Source organism: Toxorhynchites rutilus, chromosome 3 (assembly GCF_029784135.1).
Source record: "Toxorhynchites rutilus septentrionalis strain SRP chromosome 3, ASM2978413v1, whole genome shotgun sequence".
Classification (NCBI taxonomy): Eukaryota; Metazoa; Arthropoda; class Insecta; order Diptera; family Culicidae; genus Toxorhynchites; species Toxorhynchites rutilus.
The window spans coordinates 250,278,453-250,302,236 of record NC_073746.1 but is presented as its reverse complement, the minus strand read 5'-3'; the positions used below and the strand labels follow the sequence as shown (position 1 = coordinate 250,302,236).

General features: G+C 40.2%; 1 protein-coding gene across 2 annotated transcripts in view; it reads left to right on the top strand.

The window, feature by feature from the left end:
* The first annotated feature begins 1,469 nt into the window (after positions 1-1,469).
* The window catches only part of LOC129777737 (mucin-2), a 169,407-nt gene continuing 147,092 nt past the window's right edge, over positions 1,470-23,784 (top strand). For both annotated transcript variants that reach the window (XM_055784194.1, XM_055784193.1), the window contains exon 1: positions 1,470-2,419. In XM_055784194.1, coding sequence (XP_055640169.1) covers positions 2,329-2,419 — 91 coding nt within the window. In that variant the 5' untranslated portion in view covers positions 1,470-2,328. The remainder of the gene's footprint in view (positions 2,420-23,784) is intronic.

Here is a 23,784-nt window from a genome sequence, read left to right as displayed (position 1 = left end):
CAAAGGATGACAGCTAAGCTAATCTAGACTGGAAATATTAACAGAAAGGGCTTCTGTTGAGAAGAGCGCAAAACGGAGATAATTGTGTGTATATTTAGGTGCTTCAAGCCATCGATATATGGATACTTGTATGCGTACGTGCGTGCTTCATAACCCGTACGTAAAAATAGTTCATCTTCGCTACGCTGAAACCCCATTTGTATCTGCTCCCGTGTGCATTGGCCCTCTAACGATGCAACAATCGTTAAATTTTTGTATGCTATGATTGACGATTGTTTGGTGTTGCAAATTATGCAGTCTTAATGATAAATATAAACAAGGAGGGGAGATAGCGGGAGGGAAATATTCACGCTAGGGTATTTGCAATGAATCTCTGCTGAGGCAAATATTCAGCCTTTTTTTCAAGCAATTAACATTGTTTGTTTTCTGTCATCAATGCATTGAACTGACGCTATGGTGAAGTAGGTGTTAAGGTTGTGCACCAAAAAATTATTTGAGGAATACCAAGTTATTCAATAAGTTATATTAAGTTATTAATGCTGCTTTCAACTAGGATGCATTTGCGCTAATCTTGATCATAATGTAGCAGTGCTACTCTTTTCGAGGTTGTTGAGAGTAACAGATAGAGTTTATTTCGTTTATTTAGTCACCAAGAAAGTAAATGTCGGTCTGAAAATTTGTATGTGATTTGGTTTCGCCTGCCAGCAGCAAAACTTTCTCCACTGAGGATGACAGCTACGCTTACCTCGAACATGTATTGTTCTACGAGCACATGAATAAATCATCAAACAATTATCGTCAAATGATTATACAATAAAAAAAACATTTCAGGGCGACCAAACTGGTAGAATGGTTATTTCAAAATTTTCGTAGCATTATAAAATAGTATCCGGAGTTATAAACAAGCGACTTGAATTAAAATACAGCTTAGTTCTACGTAAACAATGCGGTCGTGTCTTGAACACAACCTCCTATAATTTTTTTAAAATAAAAATCAGTTCACTTTTGTAGAAGTTATTAAAATTTGTTGCGTGAGCGTTTAATCTGAAAGACCCTGTATTATAAATGGGTTGAAGCACTGGATCGGATTATTTTTTTTTTAAGTTTTATCACTTTCTTTTTTTTGCTTGAGCAGTGGTCTTAATGTTTTGTCCTGTTTGTAATGCTGAAAAAACTCGCAATTTTAAAATGATTTCCGATAATACGACCAAGAACAAATTCCAACTACAGTTTAAGTTCGCATTTGTCTCTGTGAACGGTTCAAGCACGATCAATAATACATGTCGGGTCTTCACGGCGAAGAGCGTGTTTTTTCTTTCGCTTTGTTGAACTATCGCGAACACGCACACCTACATCGGGGCGGTTTTGGGGACTGAGCTCCCTTGCTGCCCCCAGCTGTTTCTTTGGTACGCGCACTGTCGGCTCCAAGAAACTCCGCCGGACATGCTTCTCTCAGTTCAGAAGTTTCACTCGTACCGTCAAGACGAAGTGTTCAGTGGCTTATTGTTGGATTGGTGCGCGAATGGTTGGTTGACTTCCGAGGGCTTTCGAAACACTTGCGGATCGAGCGCATAAACGACGAACCTCAGACGGCAGCTTTTTTTCTTTCTTGTTTTTCTGCGATTCGGTGGGATTGGTGAGGCAGTTGTGCAATACTATTTCGGTCGTGTGAGAGGTATCATCCGGCAAGGTGGAATTCGGTAATCGTCAGCTGTTTGGTGCGTTTCTTGTTTTCTTGCTCGCTACATGACCATGGACAGGAGCAGTGATCGGTTTTAGTGGATGAGAACGGAAATATTCGCAGTTCCGTTTGCGTTCGCCGAGGATAACGGGTGGAATCGCGGGATACAGTGTCTCAATCGCGAATCAAATGCAGTCTCGAATGTGTTGTCGCCATCGCTTCGATATACCAGTGTTGTTGTGATTTCGGGTCCGCTGTTGAGTCGCAAAAAGGGGGCAGCGGGTCGAAATAAGGTGGTGAAATCGGTATTGTGCAACCGCTTGGTGGTTGTATGCTGCTCGTTATTTTGTGTACTTTATCTGGCTGGCAAATGAGGAAAATGTGAAAATTGCGCTTCGTGATTAGTATTTTTTATCGGTGTTTTCATGACGACGGAAAACAAAATGTTGCAAATAGGTGCCTAATAACGCGTGCCACTGAAAGCTAAGAAATTTTCAAATAAGCGGAAGTGCGGAAAAATATAATAGGAAAAAAAAGTCACAAGTGCATAGGGCAGAAGACGGTACATCCTATCCGGTTTAGACACATTGTGTAGCCTCGCTTTTTGTCGCTGAACTGAGTGCGGAGAAGCCGAATAATCACTCGAGATGGGGCGTAATGTATGCAAATCAGTTGCGTACATTTTCCTACTTATGCTGAATGTTGGATTACTATTACAGCGATCGTCAGCACAACAAAGTGAGTACACATTCCGCCCTCTTCAGCCGAAGATAATACCGCATTATCATTTTTCTCACCAAACAACAAACCGCGGATCATGTGGGAGGGCATCACAGAAGGGGTTATCAGTTTTGCACGTCAGTCAGCTGCTAATGATGCAATTGAGCAGAAGAAGCAGCAGCGTTTTCTAGCTAACCGAAAGCGAAATAAAATGATTTCAGTCTGTTGAAGTCCTGCTTTGTTTGGAAGCGACGAACCCGATGAAATGTCCGCCGCATTGCAGACTCTTGTTTGTGTATGTGTATGTATGCATCGCTATGGTGCGATTCGGAGGAGTTAATGCGAATGTTGCGAATATTAGCCCCTTGATGATTTTCTACGTTACATTTGAATGCATTCAGTTGAAGCTAAGAGCGATTTTTCTTTCTAGTACTTCAAAATTATGTTGATCTGCACCAAGAATGTTCAATTTTCACGAATTCTAGAATCGGTATGATATGCAATGGTGTGACATAAGAACTAGCATCGATAGCTGGATTTACGTGGTGAGATAACAGTGTATAACTATGCAGACAACACAGTCTTTGCTAATAACAGCTTTCTTGTGCTACTCGAATTAAGTGCAAAAAAATTTAATAGCTGAGCCATTATATCCACATCTTTGGGGACTTGTCAGAAACGCGCACATAGTTAAGCTCGGAAATCCTGTCGCATTCATCCATTTATAAGAAGAAAATGAGTTTAGAGGCGAATGAACTGCAAAGTTTAAAGCCTCTTAAAAACAAAGAAAGGAAGAAAGAAGAAAATGAGTGAAAATCAACTCTTCCGTATTAAATATAGGTCCTATATAATAGACTCTTCCGTATTAAATATAGGTCCTATATAATAGAGTTGCGTATTTTCTGCATGTGATGATGAATTTTCAACGAAAATTGTTTCTGTAAATGATTTTATATCAAAATTTATATACAGAAAAACGATTAAGTGATAGTATTTGCCGACCCAGCAAACATTAAATCGTATAACTAGCGTATATACAGCATCTTGTACTTCATATTTTGGGTAGTATATGATGCGCCTAACTAGCCAATGCAGTAGGACCCCCATTATCCGCGAAATAGTCTGGCTAGGCCAGCGCGAATGACGAAAATCGCGGATAACGCGATAAACGACTGAAAATGAGGTGCAAACTCGAAAAAAAGATATTTTCAGCATTAAAACTATGTTTTATCAATACAGAAATCATTAAACTATCCATCTGTAAGGTCGTGTACACCAGTGATCAGATAATGTGAAAGCCATGATCAAAACAAAAGAGCAAGTGCCTACATCTCACTGACAAATTAAGGGACGCTCTAAAGAATTACTATGGAACTCGCTTTCGCGGATAACTCGCACCGCGGATCATCCGCTCGTGGATAATCGAGGTTCCACTGTACATGCAAAAGTGTAGGCAATATACGTTCATGGCAAATGCTTATGAATTAGTTTGAATAGATATGAGATTTCAAGGGTTCTATTCTAGATAACGAGACCAGCAATTCGTCTCGTCTCGGCTCCAGTCATTGACAAGTCGAGCAAAAAATCTTATTCCAGCATACGAGTTTAGTTCAAGTGTTTTGTGAAAAAGACTTAAAAGATTCTGTCACTTTTTGTAGATATGATCAGGGTTGTAAGATGTGAAGAGAGGTTTTTATTTTGAGAAAAACGTGCAAATCGGTGCAAAAATCCGATATATACAAAAATATTTGTGAGGTTATAATTACTTCTATAACCTCTCGAATCGCCATTTTCATATATGAGAATGTTTATGTTTGTAGAAATAGAAACTATTCAATTGATTTTTATTAAGTGGGAGGGGGATATAAATGTTTAAATTGCACCACTCATGATGAAAAGAGAAAATTGCTGCGATGGGATTCGAAATCCGGTTGTTCGGGATATCAAGGTGCAGCTATCTCGCACGGCTATCTGAAATATAATGCTGGTACAGTTATAACTCGTACATATGGTACGAAAGAGATACAGTCGTCAATACGTTATTCTTGGTTGCCGATTTTACTCATTTAACTGTGTCCTAAGGAAAAGGAAAAGCCATCTAAATCAAACAAACTAAATATTTAGTTTCGTTTATTCGGAATAATAATCTGAGAACAATTTGCTATCTCAGGTTATTCAGAATATACACCCAAACCAGCGTTGGCAGAAAACATTTCATCTTCGTCAAAAAATTCTTTTTTGTGTCCTTTTTCAAATACTTTAAAATGTTTGTATGTATGGGAGCATCTCTTTCTCTAAGACTGAACTTCAGCTGTGATTGCAAAAAGGTCCAACCGATGTCAATGGGGATCGAACCAAGGCCGGCTGGAATGCAATGCTGTTTTACACGACCACGCTATCCACATAGCTGCTGGTGCTGTTGCATAAATGCGTGATAATGTTACACTTAATTATAAAATGAAGTTGGAAAGTGTTTTCTAAGAGTAAAATTGAGAGCATGAACGTGAAACTATATTCTTTTCGGTCTGGGCAGTGTATTTGGCAAAGTTTGCGAACAGCTTTAGTATGTGCTTATTTGCAATGTGTCTCTTGTTTCGCTCGCTCATATTGCACTTATATTGCTATAGCATATTTATTTTACAAATGCTATACCAGTGTGGGAGAGTATCACATTCTCTGTTATTTTGAAACTCATTTAATGTAATAAAACGGGATGCCAAAACATGCGCTAAAATTAATTTTGGTTGTAGTTTTACATAATTGGATACTACTTGTAAAACAACATGGCAAATCCAAATCCAAATAAACCAAGGCGCTTTGAAGTATACTACTAGGTTGGACAATACGATAATACTACTCTGCAGCCATCTTGAAATTTTACTGTGTTTTGTTTTTAAACAAAAATACTAGTACTAGTAGCAGCTGGATATCACTGAACTTATACAAAGAAGACCGATTTTCAAACGCTTGTGATTAACCTCTCTCTTTCATGCTTCAGTTAAACGCTTTCTTTCGTACTGCTTCCATACACCGCTCCCCTAACCGACTCAGTGTCCAAACGACCACACCTTGTACAACAGGTCTGTTTTGAAATAAACATCGACAATCATGATGTGTCAAATTCATAATATAATGTAATATGTTCTAAATTACGATTTTGTATGATTTACTGTTGAATGATAATCCACAGTATGAGACACGATTTTTCGCAGTTGATTCGAATTATACATTTATGTGACCTTCGAAATACATTTGCCTGATATGCGAATACAGTGGAATCCGTTTATAATGATATCGAAAGGAGGTCATTATAAGCGGACGTCATGCAAAGCGTTTTGTGAAAAAAGCCTTTTTTATGTAAATATGTACTTATGCATGTAATGAAGCCATTATATCCGACTTTTTTACAAAGAATTTTATATGAAAACCAAACTTCACGATGTATGCTGTGATCGACATTATATACGACTTAGAATATACCAAGTTATACGATTTAATGTTTGCTGGGTAGTTCGATTAAATTTTATTGTATCAAATGAATGGGAGAATGCAAAAGTCGAATTCTATCGAATCGTGGAATTTGATTGGATTCTGAAATATGTTATCAATCATCTACATTTCAGAATCCGATCGGATTGTTCAGTCGAAATCAAAATTAGTGGAAATTCCTCCCACTAATCAATAAATTCATTGTGTGCATGGTTTTTTTCGAGGTATTAAGATTTAAATGCCTTTCAGAGAATTTGAAAATGTTATTCTTTGCCATGAAAATAATTTCGACAGTATATATCATGAGTACATTATGAAGAAGTGTGTTATCAAATATTATTGGCAACCCTCTACAACTGACCAATCTGCAGGTCTGATTTTGACAGTTATCTGGTATGGAATCGATCGCTTGCCTGATCTCGTCTCAATTTTTCAGGTAACTTTTTCAACCAAAACACACACTAGACAATATGCAACACAAATTTTGCGACCAAACTTGCTCACTTGTTAAATTCTCAATGAAACTTCAATCTTCTACATTAACACCAGTAGAAGAACAAATGATCTAACCTCAAAAAAAATTATGTGCATATGCAATTATGGCCATGCAGAAAAACAACAGACGAAAACATTTGCATCATTGATTCACATTTTCCTATAATCTCGCCTGCACTTTTTCGTGGTCGCCATTTCGTTAAGCGTTTCAAATGGGGAGCATTGCTCTTGCGAAAAAAAGTGTGTGATAATCGATGTGTACATCTGATTTGGCATCCAGATGTGGATGAGACAAGTGCGCGGTAATTAACGCTCTCTTTCATTGCAATGTGCAAATAAAATGCCCATTAGAAGAAAGTATTTTTTCGTCTGATCTGGCGGCAATGTCGTAATCGAAACGCTTATCGAAACACAATGATTGAAACTGTAAGTGGATGTCAAATTACTCAACACACACTGAGTCATGCGGAAAACATCACCTACAATGAGTGACAAGTGTGCACATTTTACTTCATATGCTCACTTTAATGCATATTCGGCAACTCAGATGTTGTTTTTCATTAACACGTTGAGGCCTGCGTTGGCCGTTGGGGACTGACACTGAATTTTCCGTCAGGTGCGTGCCGTCAAAAAGTCCCGTGTGATGGTCAGGACGACCTGTTTTAAGGGTGCTCATATTGGATGCCTAAAATATTTTTTCGGTCTGTTCGTCAAACCTTTCGGTACATGGTTAGGTTAACTTAAATATTTCAGTAATTTTACTCCGTGTTCGAAGTTTGACATTATTTGCCACTGTTGAAAATTGAAGAACTTTATCTGTCAAAAAGTGTTAAATATTTGCCCTCCGGATAAACAGTGTGCCGCCTTCTTAAGTATTCAAACAATGTTAAAAACCCATTCCAATGTGACGTGACAACGTTTTGACATTAAAAACAAGTTTTTTTGTTTGTTTTGTTTTAATGTATAAATCACACGATTTAAAAAACGCTGTCAATGCAAAATTGAGAGAATTTTCTACAAGAATCATTAGTTGAAGAATATTTTATAGTTGAATTTGCTTGTTGCTAGTCCAATACTTTTGAGACGTGATAATACCTGACGGCGGTTTCAGACTGTTGATTACAATTGTTCCGTTTCAAAACATACAAATGAACTTTGTTCTATGATTTGTCAACAAAAGATAAACAAATATTCCAGTATATATTCAGTTATTCAAAAAACTCGCAAGAACCTTGCAATTATCGACATTCAATGCAGCTCTCCATCGCCGGTGGTGAGCTTACTGCAAACAGCTCATGCGCATCTATCTGACTAACATTTAATATTCAATATGAGATTCTAAAGCCGTTAATTTTTGAACATTTGCACTTCTTATAAGTCTTAAACGAGTTTACCTTGGATGGGAACGTTGCGCTGTCTTCGAATGTATCAACGTTCTTCGATGTTTCAACTGTTCAGAATTTGGGCACACGGCAATGATCACATCTGATCACGAAAAGTGAGTCATGAATCAAGGAGAAAAACCTTCCTGTCAATTTGCAATTGGATGTATGTCATTTGTCGTGGAGTCTGGAATGTCCTTTGTACTACAGTCTGTACAACTTCTATAAGACCAGGTGATGATCTTGCTGCTTTGTGTCATTGTAAACAAGAAATGCTTCAATTTATATTCTAGTGTGTAGGTATTGGTGACTACCATACACTTCATGATTTTCATATGTGTGTGTGCAAGCGCTGAGCGTAAACGAACATTTTCGTATTTTCAATTGTCAAGTTTCTATAAGTCTATAAGTTACATTTTTCGTTGTTTTAGTTGTTTTGATCAATTAAATCTGGCAAATGTCGAAGGGAAAAGTCCTCTCGGAGAGACAAGAAAAACAAATCAATGCATTTCACCAAGAAAATGTTGGTATCAGAGAAATTTCTTGTCGGATTAGACGATCCCATCAAGTAGTGCTCAATTGTTTGGCGAATCCTCAAGGATACGGTAAGGAGGAGAGAGCTCCACGTAAATCGAAGCTCTCTGACCGGGATAAGTGGGAAATAGCTAGAACAGGTACCTCAAAATTGCATGTGCAAATAAAGCAATATTTCAAATACTTAACTGCTCGGGTGACAATTCGTCAAATTTTGGTAAAAAATCCTCACATAGAGACGGCTTAAAAGGCTAAAACTTCTCATCTTATACCATCTCACATCGGAAAAATGGAAAAATATCGAGAAATCCGTTCAACAGAATTTGGTAAATAGTATTCCAACACGAATTTTCAAGATTATTAGTCTAAATGGCACGGTTAATAATTATTGATATGTAAATCAGCCGATCGTTTTGAATTTTTCATTGATAATACTTATGAATTTTGAAGTGGTCTTATAGAAACTGGACAGCTGAAATTATCATATTTAAACACAATAAATAAACAAACAACTTTTTTGAACGAAATTGACGTGAAATATACTTCATTCTAAGCATTCAACAATGTATGAATGTATCTTGTTGAAATTCTAACTGTTTGTGTTGCAACGAAATAGAATCAGGGTGGTCTTATAAAAGTTGGACAGAGTGTAGAAGCGGGTCAAAAAATTCCGACAAATAATTCCTAGACAAAGAAGACAAAGATCCAGACAAAGGATTCGTAGCAAACACTTATACGCTTTCTGATCCCCGATGTTGCTGATGAACAAATCCTCTATGAATCGTTGACAACTTTTGCATGTATACCCTCAGGATTTTATATAGCAGTTGTTTCTGTTGTTACCGAAGACCAAAACGATACTGCACCTCATTCGGATATGAATGATTTACAGACAGTTCGTGACTTCTGTTCGTCCCCACCAAGGGGGAGTGGCTCTATGGACCGCTCGAGGAATTTCCGGGCTCAAATGGACGGCGATAACGGTGAATCATTTCTCATACTTACTCCAGAGGAAAACAGCCCTGGTGAGATAACATCGTGCGCTTTATTTTTGTTGGACTCTATCTACCAGCGAACTGAACTGGTCCAGGTAATGTACTATTAAGTATATGTTCTACTGAAGCTTCTGTGGATACCGCACCTCCCCTCAGTAGTACTCAATCATCTCAGACAAGTCTTAAACTGAATCCCATCGATGACTCTACGGAGGTTCCCTCGTACAGTCCATATCTGTTAAATCGTATCAACATTGACCGGTTGGCTGAGTTTTTTTTTCCGAACCTGTCTCCGAGTATCGTAGGATTTCCTTCAATACGTGGTTGCCTGAAATCCTGCAGATCTACTACCAGAATGTGAGAGGTCTACCAAAATTGACGATTTTTTCTGGCAGTCTCTGAAACGCGCTACGGCGTGATTTTCCTTACCGAGACATGGCTCGACGATAGGATGTGCTCAGCTTAGCTCTTCGGTAACTCTTACAATGTATTCAGGAGAGATCGTAACCGCCGTCTCAGTTTCGCCAAACTGCTGTCTTGGTCGTACTTCAGTCGACGTTTGTTTTGAGCATCTTTGGGTGACTCTGAGGCTATCTAACATTAGAATCAGTATTGGTGCGCTATACTTACCACCTGATCGCAAGAATCATTTACACAGTATAATCAAACATATTGAATCTATCAGTGCTATTGTTTTCGAACTCCACGCACTCCAAAACAGTAGCAAAAGAGATGATGGCACGTCACAAAAGTACTTGACTGACAACAAGCTAATCTAACTATGCAATATTCTCCTACTTATGATTCTTGTAGGATATTCTCTCAATTTAACTATAACATCGTTGTGTGATTTATACACGAAAACGCGAAAAAATGTGTTTGTAGTGTCACGTCACGCTGGAATGGATAATTCACTTTTCGCGACGTGACAACAACTTCTTGAGACAGTTCATATTTCTCTACTTGTACACCGATTTTAATCAAATTCAGGGGATTGTTGATCCTCATTGTTTTCAAAGAGAAACCCAAGTATAAAAAATTTTGAACTTATATTCATCTGATACACTAAAAAAAAGCTCTATCTTTGTGACGTGACAACGCTTTAAAATACCTGTTTTCCGAAGGCTTGTTTTCTTATATTACAAAATGAAACCTATGTCTACCCTCTGCTCTTCAAACAATTGTTTAATTGTACATTTAATGGTGTATATAGATATTGAAGTTTGGTTAAGTAAATGCAGAAATATCTCAAGAAACATAAAATAGCGAAAACTCAAAGTATTTTAAATATAATTATGTAGTTATTTAAACACCCGCTTCTTAAAGCTTGGTGTATAAAAATTAAATTTGTTTCAAAAACTTCATATTACAATTATTGTTTATTCAAAATTAAATTTGAAAATTTTCTCCTTAAACTTGATTGGTTTTTTGGTCGTAACCTCGTGAAATAGGTTCAAATAATAACTTTCATTAAAATCACAACAATAAACTAAATTGCTTCACAAATATTTTGACGTTTGTTCTGCGTCAAGGCAAGTTCGCCACGCTTGCAAAAGTCAACCTCGAACGGATTGCAAAATGCAAATCTCGATCGGTTTGTAAAGTTTCAAAATTCAATCGTATTCGAGGGAGGCGATCTGGCGTAGTGGTAACGTTCATACCTCTCACGCTAAAGGTCACGAGTTCAATTCTCACTCCCGACATTATTCCAAAATTGGAAGTAAGAGTGACGAACCAGCTAAAATGTGTTGCAAGTCACCATAATAGAAAAAAAATCGGATTCGGTGATTATATCAAGAGTTAGCCTAATTAATGCAATTTGCTGATAAATCTATAGCTCTTATTTATGTTACTCGTGGTAAAACTGTAAATCTTCAAAAATTTTTATCGGAATGTCTGTGAAAGTCCAGGAATTTGGCTTCAATGAACGTAACCATAAAAACAAACGCTATACAGCTTCATTTTTACTACTAGTTTAGGGCGCAAAACTTTTATGTTGTCACGCCGCACTATTTGATGATACACCAAATTCGTTCAACCATCAGTGAAAGTTTCGATAATTAAAAGTGACGATGGAAGACATACCGTTAAAAAATCATTTGTTCTTCGTTGTCAATGCTTTCGGCGCCAGAGAAAGTGAATGTATGCTCGATTGTTGGTTTTTATCGCAGTTATGATACATTCATGAAAGTCATACTCCCTACGATTCGAGATGAGTTCCAATAAACCTTCCCGACAGTGGAATTCTAATTGAAAATCAGTGTGTAACAAAAAAGCTTTTGCCTCAGCCATAATTCACCACTGTTTGGGATTAGTGTCATAGGAAACATTCGAAAGGGTGAAACGATCATAAAAAATGTTTGTCTGAAAAAAGAGCATTCGATTCGATTCAACGATAAGCTAATAGCGAACGATCGGATGGGCGTGGCCGTTGTTATGTTATGTAGGACTTAACTTAATTATTGACTTACACGACCGTAATGGCTAGCACTTTTGTAATGATTTGATTGGGAGCGCAAGTCAAACGACCACAAGCTTTTAAATACCGAAACAGTACTGTTGTCCAACATGTTATTTTTGCGAATGCGTTCGAACTGTTATCATATAATAACCAATAAGCATAATCGAAGTCACGATAAGTGAAATGAATGGAAAAATTAAATAACAATTTCATGCTCGAAGTTCATCAACTTCAATACGGTCAATAATTATTAGAAACAATCAAGCAAATGATGTACACTCAATATCTGCACGCATGGCACAGCCCGAAGAGATGAGTCGAAACGATGTCGCCGTGATAATCTATCGGAATCCACGTCGGGGATTTCGAATGGGTGACATAACAATAGCGCATGTTGCATAAATCAACGCTTTCGTAAGCGGAACAGGCGGACTTTGACGCGGCCGCTAACAGCCCATGCGAGCATTCAGCATCCAAGTTTCAACATAATAATCGCCGGCGAAGAAGATTGACAAATATTGAAGATGGCCAACAAGATAAACGGCTGATTAAAGCTGAATAATAGGAGGACAAGTGGGATGGGGAGAGATAGCAGAGCATCTCACCTTGTTTCGAGTGATGAATGCGATAAATGGAAGCTTTTGGAGGAAGCTCGGGACTTGTGGTAAAATTAGAAATTTTGGCGTCAGCGCTTGAAAATATTCATGAGTATTTATTTTGTCGTATAGTAAAATAATACTCAAAAAACTATTTCTATACTATTTCTATAAACTATTACTATTTTTTGTATACAGGATGTTTTTATGTAAACACGTAAAATGTAGCACTTGAGTTGTGAAAATTGCAAACAATGAAAAATGAAATTACACTTGTTTTGATCAACGCAAAATGGTGCTTGTCAACAAAAATGTGTCCATGTGCTGTCATAAAGCAGCTGATTACTTAAGATATCTTGTGGCACAAATGAAGATTGCTGAAGAACGACAGTCAGGATTTTGGAACATTGAAGTTAATTGACGCTTATTATAATTTTGAGCTGTCTTTATTTTATTATATTATCTGTATCAAACATGTATTCGATTACCATATATTTAATACCAATTAGGGTGGCGGTTTGGGTGCAGAAACAAATATATATAACCCCAAATTTTAACCTCGATCTCCTACTTTTCATAGCGATTTTAGTATGTCTGTATAAACAATGTTCAAATAGTATAACCGTTGTTCGTTTTTTAAACAGAACTAATTAATTGACGCTGTTAATTGACAGATGGCGCTTTGTCCGCTTCATAGAATTTTCATCCACACATGCGCAAGTAACTTCAATTCGTCTGAACCCACCACCGGCGAGCTGGGAGCCTTTTTGGATGAGCTCAATGAATTATTGAAATTCTTTAGTTCACACTTGCTCGAATTACAAAATGACAATCCTGATGAAAGACCAGCTGGAGAGCAACGTGTGTAGATTCAATGCGCAAGCGTTGGCGGAATTATGGTAGGCGACTCCACAGTGACGCGAGAAATTGTGATGCGAAGAAAAAACAATAATCTGGAATTCACCGTTGACACACACCGTTCATACACTGCGTTTCACAACTATAGAACCACTCATTTTTTCTGAGTTTCCAGAGATATGTAAGAAGTTGGATGAATTGAAGTATTTAGTGTAGGACATAACAACTATCTTCATTTAAAAGACTGGCCGTTTGAACTTTATTGTTGTGTTCAGGCGCGAAACATTCAAAAACCTAAAATTCCAGTGTTTCATAACTATAGAACCAGATAGCAAAACTCTCACTCCTTTACAAAATTAACGCCAATTTCAAATAAATTACAATAAGTTCCAAATTCGTAGGTCATCTTTAGTTCTCAATCAGTTTAAATAACCCATTCGGGGTGATTGAAAACTAAAGATGTCCTACGAATTTGGAACTCATTGTAATTTATTTGAAATTGGCGTTAATTTTGTAAAGGAGTGAGAGTTTTCCCATCTGGTTCTATAGTTATGAAACACTGGAATTTTAGGTTTTTGGATGTTTCGCGCCTGAACACAACAATAAAGTTCAAACGGCCAGTCTTTTAAATGAAGATGGCTGTTGTGTCCTACACTATATACTTCAATTCATCCGACTTCTTACATATCTCTGGAAACTCAGAAAAAATGAGTAGGGTAACACGGGGTGAGTTGGACATACGGGGTGATTTGGACCACCCCATTATCACAAAAAGTACGGCTCAACTTGGATTTTTTATAATGTCATCTTCTTCTATTAATGAACTGTATGTAACTAACGTAAAAAAACTTTGGTAAAATTCGACAGGTGGAAGGAAATGGTAGCATGAACACAGCAAGCACTTTGATCGTCAAAAAATGAGTATTTTCCGATCGTGGTTTTAAGGTTTTTCCCGCTGATTAAACAAACTTTTCGTGTATTGTGCAAAGAAGTTCTGTCCGCCTACAGAAGAGGAACAATTTGATGCTGCGAAACTGTTAATTTGATAACAATAAATGAAATTAATAGCATTTTAATTTTTGCGATTTTTGTGTGAGGTGACATGGACACGTTTCTGTGGGGTGAATTGGTCCTACAGATTTGAGGATTTTCTTTGGGCAAGTTGATTCCAGATGCCGCTGAATTACAAAAAGAGGATGGGCAGACAACGTTGGAAGAAGGAGGAGCTTGAAAGAGCAACGCAGGCCATCAAAAACGGATTTTCTTTGACCAAGCATCAAAAGTGTTTGAAAATGCTCGAGCAACAGTGAAAAAATCCATGCAGAATTCGAGATGGTTTCAATCCAATTTTTCTGGCCAAGACACCTGGTATCGATCCCAGAACACTGTTACTGATTGTAACATTATTCCAAAATACTTTACATGAACATTAGTATGTTTTTTCCTATGAAACACACACTGGACCAGATCACCCCACAGATGGTCCAAATCCCCCCGCTTCAATTTTTAATGTCTAAAAATCATCTCTTTTATTTTATGATATATCTGGTAGTTTGAAACTTGATATAATGATTAAACATTATTGATTGTGAGAAAACAAGTGTAGCTTAGTATACAATGTGACATTTTTTATTTAGATTGTATTGGTTTGGAAATATTAGGCGATTTGCTTAGGTGGTCCAAATTCCCCTCTTTTGCCCTAGTTCTATAGTTGTGAAACGCAGTGTATGACTCTCTCCATGTTCATCTACAATGGCAGTAATGTTCGCAATGTTTGTCTTCTCAACGCAGTATTACTTGCGTAATTTTTTTCAGAACTCAGTTAAGATTTCTATGCTAGATGATAAACTTTAGAATGGTCGGTAGTATAGTACAAGTCAGGATGGTTTCTTTGAAGAAAAATCCACCACTCGTTCTGAAGGAACAAGACGGAATAAGAAATAATTGTATAAACCTTAAATAACGAGAGCCCGGTACATTATTAATGAACACTTTGAAGTCCGCACGTTTGGTAAAAAAATATTCGCTTGGCGCCGGCAGTGCTAATTCGGATTTCTTAAATTGTAGCCGCCCGTTCTTGACATTATCGGGAAATTATAAATTGTTAAGTTTTACTAATCTCATAGTAAGTTTTCATAAGTTCTCAACCTTGTTTCCCTACCTTCATGAAATATCGAAGATATACATACGTAAATATTACAAACCTGTCCATATTCCCCCCACTATCTGTCCATGCGGGTGACCATCGAGAAAATGTTGTACTTTTCGGTCTGTTTTAATTTTATTAAAAACATTGAAAAACATTCGGCTGATTGATTCGGAAAACAGTATATTGAAATGAAAGAAACTGCAATTATAATTGAAAAAAACATGAGTTTCGACAGATATAATTGAAGTTCTTCTTAATAAAGTCTGCTTCATTTAATATTGGAACACAAACAATTGCGTGTAGTTCAGTCATTTATTAACGAATTCATAATTTGTTTTTCATACAAATGTAGCATTTTCTTTACTCTTTCATAAAAAAAAAATAAAAAAAAAATTCATTGCTGTTTCAAAGAAATTCTCGTACTTTTCCCGTAATACGGCACATTAGGCGGCGCACACCCTTTTCGTCCACCGTTTTGGCGATTTGATTCCACCAGTTCTTCATTTGAGTCATGTTCCTAACAAGTTTTCCCTTTGCCTTAAGCCTCCGTTTCGTGATTGCCCAGTATTTCTCTATCGGCCGGAACTGGGGGCAGTTTGGGGGGTTGAGGTCCTTCGGTATTACGCTGACCCCGTTCGTTGCGTACCATTCCATAACCGTTTTGTTGTAATGGCAGCTTGCGAGGTCCGGCCAAAACATTACTGGACGGTCGTGGGCACGAATAAACGGCAGAATCCGTTTCTGTAGGCACTCTTTTTTGTAGACTTCTGATGTCCTTGTCTTGTCAGTGAGAAAGACTTTGGTTTTCTGTCCACAACTGCATATCCCCTGCCAAATCATGTACTTGCGGGCGAATTTATCCGCAAACACGAACTTCAATTTTGCAGGTACATCCCCCCGAGCCGTCGCCAAATAAAATTTTTGACCTGGGATTTGACCAAAGTCCGCCTTCACGTAGGTCTCATCGTCCATCAGAATACATCCGTCGAACTTGGTCAGCACTTGGTCGTACAGCTTTCGAGCACGGATTCTGGCCACATTGTTCTGCTTCAGCGTCCGATTTGGGTGTTTGCTGGCTCGGAATGACCTTATTCCTTCCCGGAGACGAATTCGTCGCACCGTACTGTGAGCGGCCTGGAACTTATTGGCCAAATCGCGGTCTCAAAGATTGGGATTCCTCTTGACGGCCTTGATGACTTTCCCACGCAGTTTCCGGTCGACAGTTCCACTCCGACGCTTCGAATGCGGCTTCCGAGCCGTCGTCAATGTTTCCCTGTACTGCTTGATAACACGCCATACGGTATTTCTGGGCATTTTAAGCTGTTTAGCTAGCTTAGATGCCGACAACAATGGATTTTCAAGAAAACTGTGCACAATTTTATCTCTCCGTTCGGCTTCCATGGCGGTTGTATACAAAATGCTATCGTTTGGTGTTATGACATAAATACATGGTGAAAGGTAATGAATTTCCCGACACGTGGGTGAAAAAGTTTCCAAATCCGTCCACTAGGAGCGCCACAATGAGCAAAAGAATTTGTTCCAATATTAAATGAAGCAGACTTTATGTCCGTATTTCCGCACCTTCCCTACTTATAAAAACACAAAACTTGTTGGCGTGTGTAAGTTATTGTTACCTAAACAAAACCCCAACAGAATGAAAACGATACTTAAGTGCTGTCGCCGGCCACTGATATACTATGCGCACGTAACCACTGTGGTGTCGCCGAGCTAGGATTGGGCGATCTTTAGAAAAAAATCGATCTTGACGAATCGATTTCCTAAATGGCGTAGTGATCGATCCACCGATTGAATCGCTATTAAAGAATCGATCTTTGCCGGATGTATCTTTGAAAAATCAAATACAATTTGTTTATTTATTCTATATGCGAACCGATTTTTTTTGAACAGGAAATACAAATTCCACACTTCTATGCAAACATCAAAGGCATTTTATTTTGTTTCCCAGTATGAAGTCCATCTTGTACCGTCATGGAATTATTAAATTATTTAATTAATTGAAAATTATTATTAGTAAAAAATGTTTCAGCTGGAACTGATATGATCATCCAATTTCCTCACAATTTACACTCTCAGCCTAGTGAATGGGATGGTGTAAATATAAGTTGTGGACAAATCAGTGGTGTAGTATCTTGCCTGGCTACGGCCGGACATATACTAGCAGGAGCCTTACCATTGACAGTGGACAAAATCGGCTGAACTGAGTTGTTATCCCGAGTTCTAGGCGTGGTGGTTTTTGTACGTGATGGAAATAGAACAGGAGCTGAATTGGAGAGCCTCTTGTGTATTGAAGAACCGGTAGGTTGATGTTTGCCAGACTCGGCTCTACTAGATGTAAAGTTCGCAGAAGCTCGATTTACGATGGTCTGATTCGATGTGTTGACAGAGGCATCAGTTCTGATCCTTTTACTTATCCTGGTAGGTGCAAAATGAGCAGGAGAGCTGCTGCTCGTTCTATTACGATTGCTAGCGATGACATCAGCAGGGCGATCAGTATCGACGAGGAATGAATCAAACACTTTGCTGAATTCAAGCTGCATGTTATTAATTTCTTCCTCAAAGTTGCACGGTTCTCAGATTTTAGGTAGTTTTGTTTGTTTATCGCAAAACATTAGACCCGTATTTTTATATTTGTTTCAGTAGGGTGACCATTTCCATTTTAGGGTTGTCAAAATCAACCTTTTTTTTTTTTTTTCTAAAAATGCTTTTTTTTTCCGATTCAGATGATCGACATATCAAATTAAAACCAAACCTCTTTTTCTGTTCTCGTTATTATCGATTGTATTCGTTTTTTATTGTTTTCATAGTCTCGGGACCAAGGGCGGTATATTATTTGGTTTTTTCTGAAAAGATGATTTTTCACATACCATATATCGAAACCAGAGAGGTGTTCTTTCTCGTTTTTGAGGAATGTTGGGAATGTTGTTACGCCATAAAAAATTGAAACAGAAAAAAATGGAGAAAAATTATTTTTTGTGGCCATAATGCATTTCTGAAAGTTTCTAGAGCTTCTAATGAAAATCGACTATTCCGTTTTAAATACCTTTGTGTCTCATATTTCGAACACTTTTGTCTCAAATTCTGAACAGCAAAAATGCAATTTAAAAAAAATCATGACTTTCAAACTACTGGATTGATTCATATGATCGATATATCTAATTAAAGTCAATTCGCTAGTCTTTTTGGAAAAAAATACTATGCTCGCAAAAAATTTGGATTTTGCTTTTTTAATTATTGATTCTATTTGTTTCTTATAGTTTACATAGTTTCGGGACCAAGGGCTCTATGTCGGTATCGAAACCTGTAAATAATTAAAATTTAAATGAAGTCTATAACTCAAAGAATGTCAGTGTTTTGAATATTAAATTATTTAATACATTAAAATTCAGTAAATTCACATTTAAAAACAAAGTGTTCGCAGTAGGAATCATTCGTAGAAACTTGATTCATATTCCAAATTCCGAACACTAATATTAATGAGTGCTGCTTCAATAGTGGTAGTAAGCGCTTCTGTAGGCACTCCTTAAGGTAAACCTGTCCGTTTACCGTGCCGGTCATCACGAAGGGGGCGCTCCGCTTTCCGCAAGAGCAGATAGCTTGCCACACCGTGTACTTTTTGGCAAACTTAGATAGTTTCTGCTTGCGAATCTCCTCCGGAACGCTGAATTTGTCCTCTGCGGAGAAGAACAACAGGCCCGGCAGCTGACGAAAGTCCGCTTTGACGTAGGTTTCGTCGTCCATTACCAGGCAATGCGGCTTCGTCAGCATTTCGGTGTACAGCTTCCGGGCTCGCGTCTTCCCCACTATGTTTTGCCTTTCGTCGCGGTTAGGAGTCTTCTGAACCTTGTATGTACGCAGGCCCTCCCGCTGCTTGGTCCGCTGGACGAATGAACTTGACAAATTCAGCTTATTGGTGACATCCCGGACCGAACTTCTCGGATCACGTCTGAACAGCTTAACTACGCGCTTGTGATCTTTTTCACTGACGGAGCATCCATTTTTGCCGTTCTTCACCTTCCGGTCGATGGTTAGGTTCTCTAAGTATTGTTTTAGTACTCTACTGACCGTGGATTGGACGATTTCCAGCATCTTACCGATGTCCCGATGTGACAACTCCGGATTCTCGAAATGAGTGCACAGGATTAATTTTTTTTTTTTATTTAAATCGTTTATTTTTACAGGCTCAGTTACATAGGTTTAAAGGAGCCGAACTCCTTACTGTATTGTTACTAGTATATATACATTTTTCCTTAATTCTAATGTTAATAATATAGGAAACCGATTACTCGCGGTCGACTCGAGTTTAGAAGGGTGACACGTGGCCGAGTGGTTAGCGTCATAACTAACATGCCGGGTGTTCGGGTTCGATTCCCGTTCTGGTCGGGGGAATTTTTCGTCAAAGAAATTTCCTCCGACTTGCACTGTGATCACGCGTATACTAGAGCTTGCCACTCAGAATGCATTGCAAGGCGTGTTATTTGGCATAGAAATCTCAACTAAGTACTAATAAAAATGACGCAAGTAATACTACGTTGAGACGGCGAAGTTTCTCTAGGAACGTTAGTGCCATTGAAGAAGAAGAAGAAGAAGGGTGACATATTTTTTTTTTTTTTTTTTTTATAGAGGTGAGGAACGCTCTACCAGCCTTATCTGGGAAGGGTTAACCCAGACGTCGAGTGGGGATCGCACCCACAAAAACCAAGCCCTCTACTCGTTGCCTTATTCCCCCTGGGACCACATCTAGGCGACTACTTCAGGGGGCGGCTGTGCTCATGCACTCTTCGAGTTTTCAACGCTGACTAGCGTTGTCCTTCCCTTTTTCTCAACATTTTTTCTCTCTATTCGCTTTTCATTCCACTGCGCTTATGTCCTCTTCGCAGGCATCCATTTACCCGTCGAGACGTGTACCGATTAGGAATTGCCCTCCAACTTGACGCGCAACCCGTCACAGTCACCCTCGCGGGATTTCTCACCTGTCGAGACGTGCACCGATTAGGAAGCGCCCTCCAACTTGACGCGCGCCCCGTCACAATCACCCTCGCAGGATTTCTCTTCCCAGCGGAGTGCCGATTAGGTAGTGCCCTCCTACATGACGCGCACTCCGTCACAGCTACTCTCGTGGGGTATACACCATTTTGATCACGGCTTCATCCTTCGCGGTGTTTCTCCATCCAGGCCACGATCAGGCGTTGCCAGGCAGGCATTTTTGCTGTTCTCCGCGGTAGTATCCGGTTACCTGTCGAGACGTGCACCGATTAGGAAGCGCCCTCCAACTTGACGCGCGCCCCGTCACAGTCACCCTCGCAGGATTTCTCTCCCAGCGGAGCGCCGATTAGGTAGTGCCCTCCAACATGACGCGCACTCCGTCACAGCTACTCTCGTGGGGTATGCACCATTTTGATCATGGTTTCATCCTTGATGCTCGCTCCTTCGAAACGTTCGCAGTGTTTCTCCATCCAGGCCACGATCAGGCGTTGCCAGGCAGGCATTTTTGCTCTTCTCCGTGGCAGTATCCGGTTACCTGTCGAGACGTGCACCGATTAGGAAGCGCCCTCCAACTTGACGCGCGCCCCGTCACAGTCACCCTCGCAGGATTTCTCTTCCCAGCGGAGCGCCGATTAGGTAGTGCCCTCCAACATGACGCGCACTCCGTCACGGCGGCTCTCGGGGGGGACTATCCGGTACTACAGCCGTCTCGATTATTCATCTCTTATGGTCAGGCGTTATCCGCATGCTGGTCGGTCCTCCACTTCCGCTGTAGCTCGGACATGATATGTACGATTGCACTGTTTACTGCGTTCCAGGTGCCCTCGTCACGACACATTTCCTCCACGATGTTCCCAGCATGAAGGGTAGGCAGCCCCTCACGCACTGTGGTGAATCTGGGACATTCGAATACGATGTGTTCCGGTGTTTCCTCCACATTTCCACACTCCGGACAAAGAGGCGATCTTGCGTGTCCGAACCGGTGCAGATACTGCCTGAAGCAGCCATGACCAGACAAAAACTGCGTTAGATGGAAATTTACCTCTCCGTGTTTCCTGTTCACCCAGCCCATTAGTGTCGGTATGAGCCTGTGCGTCCACCTGCCGTTTTGCGCGGCACTCCACTCTTGCTGCCACCTAGCCATCGACTCCGCCCTCATTAGCTTCCGGATTCCTCTGGTTCCCCTCCTCCTATAGCACTCGCTGTCCTCCGCCAAGATGATGTCTATGGGGACCAACCTGGCTATGACGTAGACCGCTTCTGTTGACACGGTTCTGTACGCACTCGCGACTCGCATCGCCATGAGCCGGTACGTACTATTCAGCCTCTTCGTGTTCCGCTGAGTTTCTAACGCCGCGATCCAGGCTGGACCACCGTTACGTAGTGTCGATGAGGAGACACTAGCCAAGAGGTGCCTCTTGCTGCTGCTTGGGCCAAAGTTGTTGGGCATGATTCGTGTCAGTGCATTGATTGCCTTCGTTGCTTTTTTACAAGCGTAGTCGACGTGACTGTTGAAGTTCAGTCGATCGTCGATCTGCACCCCCAGGTATTTTAGGTCTCGCTTCGAGGTTATCGAGTGCTCTCCAATTGTGATTTCTGCACGTTGCACCGCCCTGCGGTTGCTGACAATCAGCATTTCCGTCTTGTGGTGGGCTATCTGCAGTTTCACACTTTGCATCCACCTTCCGATCATGTCTATCGACTCGGTCGCGAGCATTTCGACCCGTTCCAAAGATTCCCCTGTCGCGAGAATAACGATGTCATCCGCGAAGCCAATGATCTCCACACCTCTGGGCAGATTCAGTTTTAGTACACCATCGTACATACTGTTCCAGAGCGATGGGCCCAGGATAGAGCCCTGCGGAACTCCCGCCGTAGTTTTAATCTGCGCCTGACCCGTGTTTGTCTCGTACACCAGCACACGGTTCTCGAAGTAGCTTCTCAGTATTCTACACAGGTAGTCTGGGACTTTCATCGTGTGGAGCGCAGTCGCGATGGCCTCCCAGCTGGCACTATTGAACGCGTTCTTAACGTCGATCGTTATCACTGCGCAGTATCGATTTCCTCTGAGCTTCTGTTTGGATGCTCTGTTGGCTCTTTCGACCACTATGCGAATGGCATCTACCGTGGATCTCCCTTTCCGAAATCCGAATTGATTATCGGACAGTCCACGAACTCCCTCCGTGCATTCCGTCAGCCTATTAAGGATGATTCTCTCCAAAAGTTTCCCAAGAGTGTCCAACAGGCATATGGGTCTATACGATGCTGGACCACCCGGCGTCTTTCCTGGCTTGGGCAGTAGTACTAGCTGTTGTACCTTCCATCGATCCGGAAAGTAGCATTCGTCTAGACACTTCTGCATGGCTGTCCTGAACATATCAGGGAATGCTAGGACTGCCGCTTTCAAAGCTACGTTGGGGATTCCATCTGGGCCAGGCGCTTTCTTCGTTTTTAGGCGTTTGATAGCTGCAACTAGCTCATCGTTCGTCACATCTCTGCGTTCGATGCTATCCTCATCCTCTCCATATGGCGTGGGTGGCCAGGTCGTTGGGTCGTGCTGCGGAAATAACCCTTCCACGATAATTTTTAATTTTTCGGGACACATTTCGGAAGGTGTCGTTGGGCCCCTGAGCTTCGCCATCACCATTCGGTAAGCAAAAAAGGAGGGGGTATGAGGGTATGAGGGTATGAGGGTATCACACTCACACACTCAATCACACTCATCACACTCAATTCTTAAACCTATCTTATATCTAATATGTATTTACATTTCATCTTATTCGCCCTTGTTGTCGGCAAGATTAATACGAAAGAGTAGCGCATCTAACGATTCTTAAGAAGGGATCCGATCTCTCACAAAGGAAAAGGAAAAACTAAGGGTATAAGGACAATCACACACGAAGATCGATAGCTTTAAGGAATACATATATTTGGGACATGTAATCAAGGTCTAACCGAGCCAACACGTCTCTCACCGGCATCATGGGCTGCCTTCCTCGGGCCCGAAGGGTGTCTTCTAAATTCGATCTGGCGACAAGATACAGCTCGCACGACCAAACAACGTGCTCGATGTCGTGGTAACCTTGGCCACAAACACAAAGATTGTTGTCGGCAAGATTAATACGAAAGAGTAGCGCATCTAACGAACAGTGATTGGACATGAGTCGGGAGAAGGTGCGAATAAAGTCCCGACTCAAGTCCAAACTTTTGAACCATTGTTTGAGGCTAACCTTAGGGATAATCGAGTGGAGCCACTCCATCACTGAGAGAATAGTTGTTCTATACAACATTATAAGATCTTCTGGATGGGCTCTCCACCATGTGCCGGTAATTGTACGGAGAAAGTTTATTCTTTGTTGACATTTTTTACTCAGATACCTAATATGGGCCCCCCAAGTACATTTGGAGTCGAACCAGACC